This window comes from Marmota marmota, unplaced genomic scaffold (assembly GCF_001458135.2).
Source record: "Marmota marmota marmota unplaced genomic scaffold, marMar, whole genome shotgun sequence".
Lineage (NCBI taxonomy): Eukaryota > Metazoa > Chordata > Mammalia > Rodentia > Sciuridae > Marmota > Marmota marmota.
Genome location: NW_026000174.1, coordinates 64170346 through 64183244, shown reverse-complemented (window position 1 = coordinate 64183244; position 12899 = coordinate 64170346). Strand labels below are relative to the sequence as shown.

Genomic DNA, 12899 nt, shown 5'->3' with positions numbered 1-12899 from the left:
GGCGGGGGTGTGGCCAGCAGCAGGCTTCCCCGCCTCCGTGCGCCCTTCTGGAAAATGGAGGCTGCGCGAGGTCTCCCAGGACTTGGCTGGCGCAGAAAGTCTGGCCCTTTCCAGCAGTCCCTGGGAGGGCTCCCTCCGCGACGAGGCCCTCCTCTGCAATCCCCTCTTAGAGACTGGCAGCCGGTACGATCGGCCCAGCGGTTAGGAAACTGGGTTTTTGCATTCCTTTTTCGACCTCCACCGCCGATCACGTGACTCGTAGGCCCTCAGTTTGCTGGAGTGCCCAGCTCCCAGCCTCCTGCTGAGTAAGGGTGTCAATGGCAGCAGCCTTGGGGTTGATACAAAGTTGCTTATCTCTTGTGGGTTTACCCCGGCCCCTTTCTGAACAGCGGTCTCCACCTCTCTGTTCTACTTATCTCGAAGACCCACTTGTGTTGAAGCATTATCGCTGAAAATCTCCCCTTCTGCAGTCGTGGAAGTGTCACCCGACCTTGAGCCTTGGAATACTTGCCTCCGGGTGCTTCCTTCTTTATCCTTCTTGTGCCAGAGAGTCGTGGAGTTGTGGCCCACTAATTGAACCTGTAGTTCCTGGATAAAGTCCACCAACAGTTACTGAGCAAGGAAGTTGTTCCCACAGTGGAATTGGTTTGCACCTTACTTCAGGCTGAGTGGTAGGAGTTAGTGTTTTAAGACTGGAAATAAAATTTTTTATTTCTGCTGGTAATAATAGTTATAGGTAAATATTGTCCTCAGTTGTCATGTGGCACAATGCTTTAATTTTATAAGTCAGCAATGTACTGCACAACTGGCAAGCTCTAGAGCTTGTTTTAACATGTAATCAGGAAGGAACGGAAAATGGGCTGAAAGTACAGAGTCAATACTCCAGCACTCTAACTTTAATCATATTTGGCTCTGGCTTAAGAAAGTTCCTATGATACTCTAAAGGAACCTTGAAGTAATAAACTTTCAAGGATCAAGTTTCAATTTTCTGTTTTAGAATACAAATTAATTACTGTTGAGTTAACCCAGGAACACTTCTGCCCCTAGTCTCCTAAGGCACCGGCCTCTTATAGCTGTGCTTTGAGAAAGAGAGGCTTTGGTAGCAGCAACCTTTTCTACCTACTGGTACAGCTTCTTTCTTGTGGGAATCCTTAACATATGTGTTCACATTCCACTTTCAGTCTTACTACTTTGACCGTGATGATGTGGCTTTGAAGAACTTTGCCAAATATTTTCTTCACCAATCTCATGAGGAGAGGGAACATGCTGAGAAATTGATGAAGCTGCAGAACCAACGAGGTGGCCGAATCTTCCTTCAGGATATCAAGGTGAACAAAAGGTCTTAGGGGTGTCCTACAGCAGTTGCCCTTAACTTAAAAAATGATGACATAATGGGCTTTGGTTTTTGTGCCTTTTTAGATCTGCCATTTCAACTAAAGTAGGAAAATAGTAGTGGGTTAGGATGTTAAAGCAGAAGTTGTTAAGGCACCCAAGCAGGATGGTTAGGTGTTAGGAATATGCTGGTTTGGGGGCTGATTGGTAGAGACTACAGATGAATTGACCTAACCTCCTCTTATTCAGAAACCAGACCGTGATGACTGGGAGAGTGGGCTCAATGCAATGGAATGTGCTTTGCACTTGGAGAAAAGTGTGAACCAGTCACTTCTGGAACTGCACAAACTGGCCACTGACAAAAATGACCCCCACGTGAGTATTGGAAACCCAGGGGATAAGTGGAAGAAATCACTGACCATTGGCTGGGAAAACTAACCAGTAATTTCTGATTCTTTTTCTAGTTGTGTGACTTCATTGAGACTCATTACCTGAATGAGCAGGTGAAATCCATCAAAGAATTGGGTGACCATGTAACCAACTTGCGCAAGATGGGAGCCCCAGAATCTGGCATGGCAGAGTATCTCTTTGACAAGCACACCCTGGGAGACAGTGATAACGAGAGCTAAACCTCAGCCTGACTTTCTCATAGCCATGCAAGTGACTTCCCTGGTCACCAAGGCAGTGCATGCATATTGGGGTTACCTTTACCTTTTCTATAAGTTGTACCAAAACATCCACTTATGTTCTTTAATTTGTACCATTCCTTCAAATAAAGAAATTTGGTACCCAGCTCTTGTGTTTGAAATTGTGGGATGGGCCAAAAATCTGTCTTGGCAATCTTTCAGATTCCCTAAGTGTCAATCACACTAAACAAATACTTAAGAATTCTTGTATTTATTAGACTCCTTAGTTGAGGAAAGATAACAAGGTGTGGGTGTGTTGAATTCAAATAGGGCTGAGGACTCATGGTTTTGAATTACATGTTTCCAGTGGTTCATTCTAGTTTATACAGTCTTTTAAGAGAATTTTTTAATATTTATTTCTTAGTTTTCGGCAGTCACAACATCTTTGTGCTGAGGATCGAACCCGGCCGCATGCATGCCAGGCAAGCACGCTACCACTTGAGTCACATCCCCAGCCCCTAGTTTATACAGTTTTTAATGTATTAAAGGCTGTAGTAGTCTTGGACTAGTTACTTGTCCATTAAGCCAGCCATTTAAATCCGGCTGTCATGGGAACATACTCCAATGTGGACAACTGTGTGGGCATGACTGGATCAGTGTCCCGCTGATTACAGGCAGGTGAGGACCAGGCTGTGAGGCATCCCCCTTGGGAGATAAGCTAGGAATATAGTTCATCCCTATTGAAAAATTGAGAAAGTTGATGAGTATGGAAGGTACGTAAGACTAAATTTTAAGCCACAGATGATTTATAAAAATCCCCTATATACCCCTAGAAGCAAGGCCAAAATTGTTGCCCTATCCCCCCCCCCTTTTGGGGGGTTTTCAAAAAAGCTGGGTGTTCTAACCATGAAAGAAACTGCTTGAGAATATAGAAATGGGAAGCTAGACTTCCTCTTCGTGTGATTGAGGCTGGAGTAGGATGTTTCTAATTGGGCAAAAATATTAAAATCTAGAATAAAGGGAAGTATCGTGGGTTGGTAACAACTTGAAGCTTAAGGAAGCATGAAACTGGGACATAGTTCAGTGAGGTCCCCAAAGCAGTAAGAAGATACAACTCATGGACCTTGGATCCTGTCTCCTCTATTCCCCCAATAAACTACCATCTGCCAGTTCTTGGGATAAGGCAGCACCCTTTCTTCCAGTGATTGGGTCCTAGCATGAAGGCCTCTGGGAAAGTGCTCATTTGCCACCTCCTAACTGGGCAGTAAGTCAAGTTCTTGGTGATAGTGGAGAGCCCAGGTTCAGCCTCACAGTATTCTATCAGCCACCCCTGGCCCATCTAGGCCTAATCTGCCAACCCGCCCCCCAGCATCCTTGTAAGTGTAACTTCATATTCTTTCCGTGAATCCCAAAGAAGTCTTCTGGTGACGTCAAGCTCCTGGATGAACTGAGTATAAGCACCCGCCCACAACACTGTGCATACTCCCAGCCAGTCAGGACTTCTATTCTGACAGTAATGAAACCATGGGAAGCTGCTCAGAGCAACGGAAGCTGGGGTAGGGAAGAGGGATGCCATGACCCTGGTTTGGGTGAACAGACCTGTTTTCCAAGGTGTGAAGGGGAGCTGCGGGATCTACAGGATCTTCGAGGATTGTGTGTATATTGCTTGTCAAGCGTTGCGAATGTCTTTTGAGATGACCTTCAGGGATCTTTGGTATGTCCTTCAGGTTAAACTCAACAGTTTTCTTCCTTGCATGATGTACTTCTGGGTGCTCCCTCAAGGCCCCATCATCTGGGAGCGATTCAAAATGGTTCTTGGCCCCAGAAGTCACAGGCTTTGGGCTTTGTTCATTTGTATCAGTGCCTGTGATGCCATGTAGCCCAGAGGGTGCTGACAGTTCTGGAAAGACCATGGGCGTGCGACTGAGGGGCGTCTGTGGGGCACTGTGGTAGCCTGGCCTCTCGTAGAGTGGAGCATCCCTGAAGACATCTACCACCTTGAGCTTCCAGGCCTTGATGTCTTCCTGGTCCCCAGGGTTCTGTTTGTCTTTACTGGGTTGACTCTCGTGGAGGTAGGGCTTCCTCTTGGACCATAGTAGTTTGGTCTTGGAGTTTGTCCTAGGAGGGTGGTGGTCATGGGATTGCAGCCCTAGGAGGTGACTAATGACACCTTGATGATCATGACCAAGGATACCATGGTGAGTGTCCTCCTCGTCCTCCTGATTTGGCTGAAACTCCATCTCTTCTTTCTGCAGACTGGAAAAAGACACTGAGGGCTGAGTAGGGGGGACAAAGGACCCAGGCCTGACCTTTCCTTCACCCCTCTTTGTCCCTCTCTCTGTCCCAGCCTTCCTCATGGTACCACAGCTCTCGCCTCTGTCCTAATCTCTCCTGTACCTCCCAGTGAGTCTCAAGGCCCCGCTCACCTCGAAGTTCTTCCGCTCCCTCTCGCCTACTGTTACCATCCAGCCCCCTCCTCCAGCCTGGCATCTAGGGACTTCCTCTTCACCACTGGCTCCTCCCATTAAAGCCTCTTCCTCTACACCATCAGAACAACTGGTCCTCAGTAGGGAGCTTCAGATGAGGCCTAGGAGGGACTACAGGCAAGGCCAGGGAGAGATGTTCTCAACTGCAGAACATCACCCACCAAGAGACAAGTCTGGCTTCCAGCAGCTTCTTGGGGGGCCAAGACCTTTCCTTTGCAACAGAGCGCTTACCTAGGCCAGACTGGGGCTTGCCTTTCCTGCCACCAACTTCTCCCATGCCCCAAGGCTTAGCTTCAGGCAGTCAAAGGTGACCTGTTTTCCCAGGCAGGTACTCAGAGTTTTGGTTTGGGGTTTGAGCTCCCTTCGCTAAGTGAGTATTCCTTGTTATTTTTCTGTTTATACCTTCCCCCACCCTGGCCTTTAAATGCAGGGATGCAGAAAATGTAGGGCTCAAGTTCATCCTCCAGAAATCTTCCTGAGCAAGACAAGTCACCAGCTTTCACCCTTCTTCACACTAATTATGGACTCCATCCTAACTACAGCCTAATAGGCTATTTAGTTCTTAAACGAACAAAAGGAGAACAGTGCTGGATACTGCGGAAAATGGCCTTAATATGGATCCCAACATGAGCCAAATACTCTCCAAAGCTGTCTCTGTCACCCAGGGGCAGAGGACTTTCTGAAATGGCCCTCCAGCCCACAGCAGCCAGGAGAGATTCAGACCATTGGGGAAATGAGACTGTACAGGGGAAGCTTTGGTTGCTGTGGGCGGCCTGAGGATTTTACTCGTAGGAGAACCTACTCAGGAAGTACCTGTTATAGCCTTGCCTTCTGCCTGGACATGCTTGCTGCCCCTCCCCTATCCCAGAGAACCCCACTCCACTGTCCACCCAAACACCCTAATTTGTTGAAAAAAAAAAAAAAAAAAACAGATCTGGTTAGAGCAAGGAAGCAAGTTCTAACATCCCCACTGCATCACTGATCACCGGCTGCTCCTGAATAAATCCCTTTCCTGTCAGCTTCCAGCCCAGACAAGGAAGGAGAGAACCTAAGACCAGAGGTTCCCCAGAGCCCTTCTCGCCTAAAGAGCCTTTCATAGCTCAGTTGAGAGTGAAGTGCAGAGTGGAACCTGACAACTGGCATAGACGTGCCCTTGGCTAGTTATGTGACTGTGGACTGGGCAACTTACTTAACCCCTCTGAACTTGTACTTGATTATCTGAAAACTAACAAAGCAGGATTATTGGGAAGAAAAAAAATAGTTAATATCTCTACAGAATGCAGTGTCCCGCCTAGCCCTGTTAGGCACACAATGGGTACTCACAAGAGCTGTTCTAAGTTCTTAGGCCCTTGCACTTGAGATGCTTCCCACCCAGTTCCCTGGCACTGCTCACCTGATGTTGAATGTGGAGCCCCAAAAGGAGGGTCTGCGGAACTGGGAAGCAGCAGCTGTGTAGGGTGGGTGGGGTTCTGTCTCATTCCAGTACATGTCCCGCTCTAGGGGGGGCAGATCTTGGTGCATCTCATCCACAGACAACAGGGACACCTGGCCACCAGGAACAGAGGAGGAAGTCCAATGGAAAGGTCAGCCAGACATGACCATGAACTTGCCTGATGACTTGGGGAAGTTACTTCCCTCTCTGGACCTCAGTTTCCCAACCTGTGAATGGAGAGGTTGATGCCCTGCAAACCTCAAAAGTTGAGGTGAGACTCTTGTAAGTGAATGGCTGGCCGCAAAGTGGGGTGTGGCAAGGGAGGATAATTCCCTGTGACGCCTCTCTGCAGAATTGCCGCGTCCCCCTCCTTGGGTCCATGGTATGAGCTCCCTTCATACCTGCAAGTGCCTGTCGATGATCCAGTTGGTCTCAAAATCATCATCATCCTCTCCAAAAGGGTTGATGAGCTGTTCTGCCACCTTGGGGATGGGTGAGACTCTGGGGACCTTCAGGTAGAGATCCTTGAGGCTCTTGCTTCCCTCCCTCAAGCCTTGGATCCTACCATTTCCACACCCCATGACACCTTTCCTGCCTGACAACTGTTTCCAATTGCCACAGCGTAGGGCTATAGCCCCCCAACATGGGGCCACCGACACGTATGCTCCTGCCCTCTAGACCCTAAACCTCTTTGATTCTCCTTAGCCAGTTCCTCCCTGAATACCTCATCTGTCCCTAACGGTGTCACTCAACTGAGTCACCACCTCTGTCTCATCTCACATATCTCATCTGGAGTTTCATAATCTTACTTACTCATTCATTTACTCATCATACCTTCAAACGTATTTATTCATGGTTTGCTAACGGAACTGAGATATATGTTGAGGCTGTGTTGAATTCGCGAGGAGTCTAGGTGTCCAGTTTCCTGGGTACTAATCTCTAAAATACCCTGACAAATTCCTCAAAGAGGTGATGAGCAGCCTTAGGGTCCAGGGGATGCCTGGCAAGGCACCGGGGCACCCTGGACAATTTCAAGCATGAAATGGTGTGATCTGGTTGGATCTTTAGAAACCAAAAGATGCAGGGGGAATAGGAGCGTGTGTGTGTGTGTGTGTGTGTGTGTGTGTGTGTGAGAGAGAGAGAGAGAGAGAGAGAGATACAAGGATAAAAAGGGGAGAAAGGGACATCCCTGCCACCATTACTAAAAAACAAATACAGAAAAGAAGAGAGGAGAGGAGAGAGAGTGAGTAGGAAACAGAATGAAAGACAAGAGACAGACATCAGTCATTCTGAGCTCCCATTAGGGGTCCTGGCTCTGGGGGAGAAGGAGCTGGACAAGAGACTTGGGGTGGGGATGCGTAAGGAAAAGGGGATTGAATGTGCCTTCTAGAGGGCACTGGGGTAGTCAGCTTCACCGCTTTTGTTGTTGTAAGCAGGGGGGACAAATCCGAGGGGACAGTGAGAAGCCTCTCCAGCAGGGCCTGCCACTGCAACCTTATCCCGTGAATCCTCCTGTTCTGGACAAACCCTGGAGAACACCCTCTGGGGCGCCAGATGGTTACACTGATGGAACTTTCCCTGTGTCTCCCACGCCTGCTAAACGCTTGGCCTCAGGGAAGCCCTGGGGTCAGTCAGACCTCGATTTGGATCTCTGCTTTGTCCTGTGTAAACACACATGGGGAATGCGTGGCCCCAAGGGGGTGGCCAGCCCAGCAGCCTACCTTCCTCTTGTGAAACCCTCATCTCCCAGCTCTCCATCCTCATCCCAGGTAGCTGCTGGCCACGACCCTCTGGCCATACCCCCAGCCCAGAGGCTCACCTTCAGCCAACCCATGTAGAAGAAGAACTGCAAGAATGTGAAGACCGGCACAACAAGGTCCATCTCGTGGCCCGGGTAGGCCTTGGCCGGGTTCAGAAACTGCCGGCCAACCAGGCAAGCCAGGAAGAAGCTGTACACTGCCACGGTCACCACCTGGGAGGAGAAAATGGAGGAGGTGGCACAAGAGGACTAGGAGGGACCCCGGGATCACACTGGCGAGCCTGGGTCTGTTCTCTCCTCTTTAACAGGTGTGACCACACGCCTCTACCTGGCTGGGCCAGGCAAAACCTGGATGCCATGAGCTTGGCACTAGAGAAAACTTTCAAGGTGCAGCCTTTCGCTCAGCCTCTGAGTCAGTCAGCTTCCTGGGTCCTCCTAGCCTCCGTTTCCCAAAGAGCAGCCTCACCAGTCCAGTCCTCACCTGTGTGTACACCAGCGGGATACTGATCCAGTCATAGCCATACAGCTGTCCACACTGAGTACGCAAGGTGCTCATCTCCTGAGGAACAGAGGAAAGGATGGGGTTCTGACCACAGCCTACACCCCCAGGTTCATCTCCACTTTTCCCCCAGATACCAGCATCTGGTTTCTTGGTCCAGTCCTGGCTGTGTGGTTATGGACAGCTCACTAAACCTCTCTGGGCTCAGTCTCTTCTTCTAGCAAAAAGGAACCAGGACCTCACAGGCTCACTTAGGGGATTGAAAGGATCTTTGGAGAAGGGCTCCCTCGGGCTGTAGAAACCTGTTGGAAAAGATCCTGCACCCCCATCCCAGGCTCTGGGAAGACTCAGGGGTTCCGGTTTTCCCTCTGTAGGAAACCTTGTTCTACCTAGGCCACAACCCTCCCCACTGTGCACCCGCCCCATCTGTGTAGTGGGCTCACATTCAGCAGGCTCTGGAGCAGGACAGGGTCCCGGATTCGACCTGTAACCCAGGCCTTTGTGGACAGGTTGGCAAACCACACCCAGGGCACCCAGAACATATTGTGTGGCAAGCTCAATTTTTCAAACTGCTTGTATTCCGCGTGGGTCATAAAGCCTGCAGAGTAGAGTGAAGAAGGCAGCAGGTGGGAGAACTGCAGAAGAGGTGGCCAGCACCAGCCAGGCCCTGCTCAGCCCTTCTTCACCCCTTAGGCCGAGTTTCCTTTGGAATCCTCTTTCTTTGAACAAAAAATCACTGGATGCCTGCAATGTGCTATTATGGACTAAGCATGGGAGAGAGGCCTGTTATTCACCAGAGACAGGTCAGGTACGGGCAAGGGCAAGGGGGAGGCCAGAGAATGATGTTCAGACCTCCAGACTGGAAACTGGAGATCAGATCAGAAGGGCAGAGTTCCCAAGTCCCCAAGTCCCCAGCCCTTCCCTTAGCTTTTTCAGGATCTGTGACCCTACCTCAAACCCCTGTCATCCGAGGGTATGTTCTGGCCTCGCCCTACTTTCAAGCATATGATCTGTTTAGCTCTGCTCGCAGGTCCCCGACCCAATCCTCCAGTTCAGGGAATTCTGGCTCCACCCATCTTCAGCTCCTGCCACTCCAGGTCTGGCCCCGCCNTTCTAGAGGGCACTGGGGTAGTCAGCTTCACCGCTTTTGTTGTTGTAAGCAGGGGGGACAAATCCGAGGGGACAGTGAGAAGCCTCTCCAGCAGGGCCTGCCACTGCAACCTTATCCCGTGAATCCTCCTGTTCTGGACAAACCCCGCAGGCCCCGGAGGCCCGCTCGGATGGTCTCCTGTGAGAATCCTCACACCAACCCCCGGCTGAAGGGAAGGAAGGGCTTGCAGAGGGTCAGTGTTAGGCATCAGGGACCCTTGTAAAGGGCCAGTTGTCAGGGACAGTTGTTTAAAAGCAAGTTGAAACTGAGTGGTCTTTTTTAAAAGTAGGATGGGCCAGGTGTAGTGGCGCAGGTCTGTAATCTCAGTGACTCAGGGGGCTGAGGCAGGAGAATCTCAAGTTCAAGGTCAGCTTCACAACTTAGGGAGGCCCTAAGAAACTTAGACCCTACCTAAAAATAAAAAAATAAAAAAAATAATGGGGCTGGGGATGTGGCTCAAGCGGCAGCGAGCTCGCCTGGCATGCGTGCGGCCTGGGTTCGATCCTCAGCACCACGTACAAATAAACATGTTGTGTCCGCTGAAAACTAAAACATAAATATTAAAAAAAATCTCTCTCTCTCTTAAAAAAAATAAAATGAAAAAATAAAAAGGGCTGAGGATGTAGCTCAGTGGTTAAGCCCCTTGATTCAATCCCTAGTACCAATAAATAAATACCAACCTTTGTTATGAATATAAACTTAAGAAATTTAGGGGCCTATTATATATAAGGCTCTGAGTTCCATCTCTAGTACCATTAAAAAAAAAAGACTTTTAGGTATTTGATATTTTTCAATCCATTGTAATCATTAAAGTTTTCTCAACTAAAGTGCTATCATATATTCTGCATATGTATCTGTCCTACATTTTATTGTTTAGATGAGCATTTTTTATTGAAATATGTATATATATGAACTGTGTAAGTGTGTGTGTGTGTGTGTGTGTGTGTGAGATGTGTGGCACTGGGAATTGAACCCTGGGCATCACTATGCTAGGTGAGCACTCTACTGAGCCACACCCCTCTCCCTCCATCTGATTTCTTTTCTCTTCCCAGGCCCCAGCTCCAGCCCCCAGGTACTGGCCAGGACCTCAGTTCAGATCCATAGTTGACTGGCACGTATGCTCCCTAGCACACTGGAAGGGCCCAGCAGAGTTTCGAACCTGTCTCCACCCTCCCAGGCCCTGGCCCGGCCCTGGCCCCAGCCCTGCCACCTGTACCTGTAAATGAAACGGATGGTGTAGTAGCAGAACAGGAAGATGAAGAACTCTCTGTAGAGCAGCTTGTAGATGCTGCCACGCCAGCACAGCAGGAGGCGGGAGAAGGAGCCCAGGCGGGCATTGGCCACTTGGCTGGAGTAGGTGATGGTCATGGCCAGGCACTGGGCTGCAGCAGGTGGGCGTGGGTCCTGGTGGGCAGGCAGAGAGAGTGCTGATGGGGTGGGTGGGGAGGCCTTAGTTGGCTCCTGTCTGGGACTCATGCATGATCTTAGCCAGGATGCTTCCCTGCGTGGGGCCTCAGCTCTCCCACCTGGACACTGGGAGCAGGGGAAGGGGATCATTTTCAAGGGCCTTCCAGCTCTGACTGCCTTTGGGAGGTGGGAACCCAAGAAAGTGAGCCCAGAGGCTGCCCCTGACCTTGGCAGAGAAAACAGGCAGGTCTGTGTATTAAGGGCATATGCCCTTAATTTTGCACAGTGACAATAACAACAGCAATGTCCACACACTGAGCTGGGCATTGTTCTGAGCTCATCTTGTTCCCTACGCTCCCTCAACTACCTGGAATGAGAAATAAGCAAGGGACCCAGGCAGCCCAGTCCACTGCCAGTGACCCTATTCCCAGAACAGAGCCTGATTGGCAAGGTTGTTCCAATTTACTGAATGGTTGCCCCAGGGCCTTTCCACCTGCTGAGCCAGTTGCCTGGGGGATGCTCTTCCTGAGGGAACTGCCTGACTCATTCCCACTTCATGACATCTCAGCAAGGATGTCCCCGGCTATCCTACTAGAAATAGTGCCTCACTGCCACCAGCAATGTGCTCCCAGCTTGTTTGATTTTTCCACCTAGTATCTATCCCCACTCAAATATAAATTATACAAGATACCTGCTGCTTGCTGCCTCTTTCTTCCTCCAAATGGAAGCTCCTGTGTTGTTCTCATAGCAGGTGCTCAATAAAACTTTATTTGAAGCAGTGATTGAATCTCCATCCTCCCCCACTTGTTCTGATGCAGCTACAAACCATGTCTCTGTGCCTGGTGCACACCAAGCTCATTCCCCACCTCAGGACCTGCAGAAGCCCACACACCTGCACTTGTACTCTGTGTACAATCATCCACCCTGTATTCCCTCAAAGCCCCAGCCCTGTCCACGTGGGGCACCCCCTACTCACAGGTGGGGCTCCAGTCTGGTCAGACGATCCCTTGTAAAGCTCTGGCCACTGGACTGGTGGGACTGAGACCCTATAGCCAGTGCCCCTGACCACACGGGGAGGCTGGTACTGCCCACATACATGTGTGCTGAGCGATCACCTGACTCCCTAAGCCATGGCCTCCACAAAGGAGTCCTTGTCTCGGCTCCTCCTTGTAATCTGCTCAGAAGCAGCAGCCCACTCAGCCTGGCCAGGTACCTCTAATTCCTTCCTGCGGGGGTCGAGCTAAGAGCCGGAATCTGGGGCAACAGTTCCTGTACCGTGGCCCTAAAATCCAGAGGTTGAGGGGTCTGCTCCACTTGCAGCCTGACCCGTGAGGTCTTGCAGGGACCATGGGGACAGTGCTGAGCTTCATCTTCCCTTTTCCAGGCTCTACCCAGGGAGGGACCCTCTATCCAGGACCCGGGGAGCTTTGGCAACCCTGAGGGCTGGGGAAAGAACACTGGGCTACCGTCACAAGTCCTGACTTCTAGCCCTGGCTCTGCGGTGACCTTTGTGGTGACCCTGGATAGGTCTCTGCTCCTCTTTTGCCTCAGCGTCCCTGTCTGAAAGGGTGGTGTTGCGCTGGAATTTCATCACCTCAGTAAGAGTGACAGGATTCTGCTTATACTGGTGAGGAGTTCTGATTGGCTGCTGGTGACATCACAGGCTGTGATTGGTTGGCAGGATCTGTTAATAGGTGCGTAGTTGCAGCTAGGGAAGGAGGTGGGGGCTGGGAGCCCATGAGTGGAGACCAGGCCTGGGGGGACATGACAAAGCCGTCCTGGTGTTTATGGGGCTGGCTTCTAGCCAGACTGTGCAAAGTGGGAGCGAGTGCGAGCGAGTGCTCAGACCCCCAGGGGCAGCTGGTTAGACTCTCAGCAGCTGATCTGATACATTTTAATACATTAATCCATTCCGAGGCTCCTCTGAGCCTCTGGGCATGATGGGTATCTACCCAACATACTCAGATTAGATTACTAAGGGAGAAGAGCAGAATTCCAAGCAGCAGTGGCTCTTGATCTTCAGTGGTGACAAGAATTGCCCACTGTTCAGTAAATATGCAAATCTCAGGATCTTTCTCCAGAGGCTAACCCTGTGCCCTTGGGATGTTACATTTTTTCAGGTACTGAGGGAAGCATGATGTGAATGGTCCTGGGACCACACCTCCAGAAGCCCTGATTACAACATGACCTTGAGTCTTAAAATAAATC

At 50.2% G+C, this 12899-nt stretch overlaps 2 protein-coding genes and 1 long non-coding RNA gene across 3 annotated transcripts; 1 reads left to right on the top strand and 2 right to left on the bottom strand.

Annotated features, from left to right (window-relative positions):
- Positions 1 to 54: 54 nt before the first annotated feature.
- Positions 55 to 2124, top strand: Fth1 (ferritin heavy chain 1). The gene is made up of 4 exons (XM_048788237.1): positions 55 to 183; positions 1107 to 1328; positions 1582 to 1707; positions 1797 to 2124. The coding sequence occupies exons 1-4, from the start codon at positions 55 to 57 to the stop codon at positions 1959 to 1961; spliced, it is 642 nt and encodes a 213-aa protein (XP_048644194.1). The 3' UTR covers positions 1962 to 2124.
- Positions 2125 to 2215: 91 nt separating this feature from the next.
- Positions 2216 to 9191, bottom strand: Best1 (bestrophin 1). The gene is given in 7 exon segments (XM_048788974.1): positions 2216 to 3520; positions 3522 to 4214; positions 5838 to 5989; positions 6278 to 6358; positions 7696 to 7848; positions 8117 to 8194; positions 8578 to 9191. Coding segments are annotated over 7 exon segments (1524 nt in total). The 5' UTR covers positions 8728 to 9191; the 3' UTR covers positions 2216 to 3303.
- A 1192-nt stretch (positions 9192 to 10383) lies between these two features.
- On the bottom strand, positions 10384 to 12287 carry LOC125612136. The gene is made up of 3 exons (XR_007342461.1): positions 11668 to 12287; positions 11383 to 11565; positions 10384 to 10688 (listed from the first exon to the last, which is right to left on the bottom strand). It is a non-coding gene; the product is annotated as an uncharacterized LOC125612136 (long non-coding RNA).
- Positions 12288 to 12899: the final 612 nt, after the last annotated feature.

Excerpts from the sequence above, each read along its gene's own strand:
- Fth1 (XM_048788237.1), top strand. The coding sequence starts at position 55 with ATGGAGGCTGCGCGAGGTCTCCCAGGACTTGGCTGGCGCAGAAAGTCT. Across the intron at positions 184-1,106 it reads CTCTTAGAGACTGGCAGCCG|CAACCTTTTCTACCTACTGG; the intron begins GTACGATCGGCC and ends CTTTGGTAGCAG. Across the intron at positions 1,708-1,796 it reads CTGACAAAAATGACCCCCAC|TTGTGTGACTTCATTGAGAC; the intron begins GTGAGTATTGGA and ends TTCTTTTTCTAG.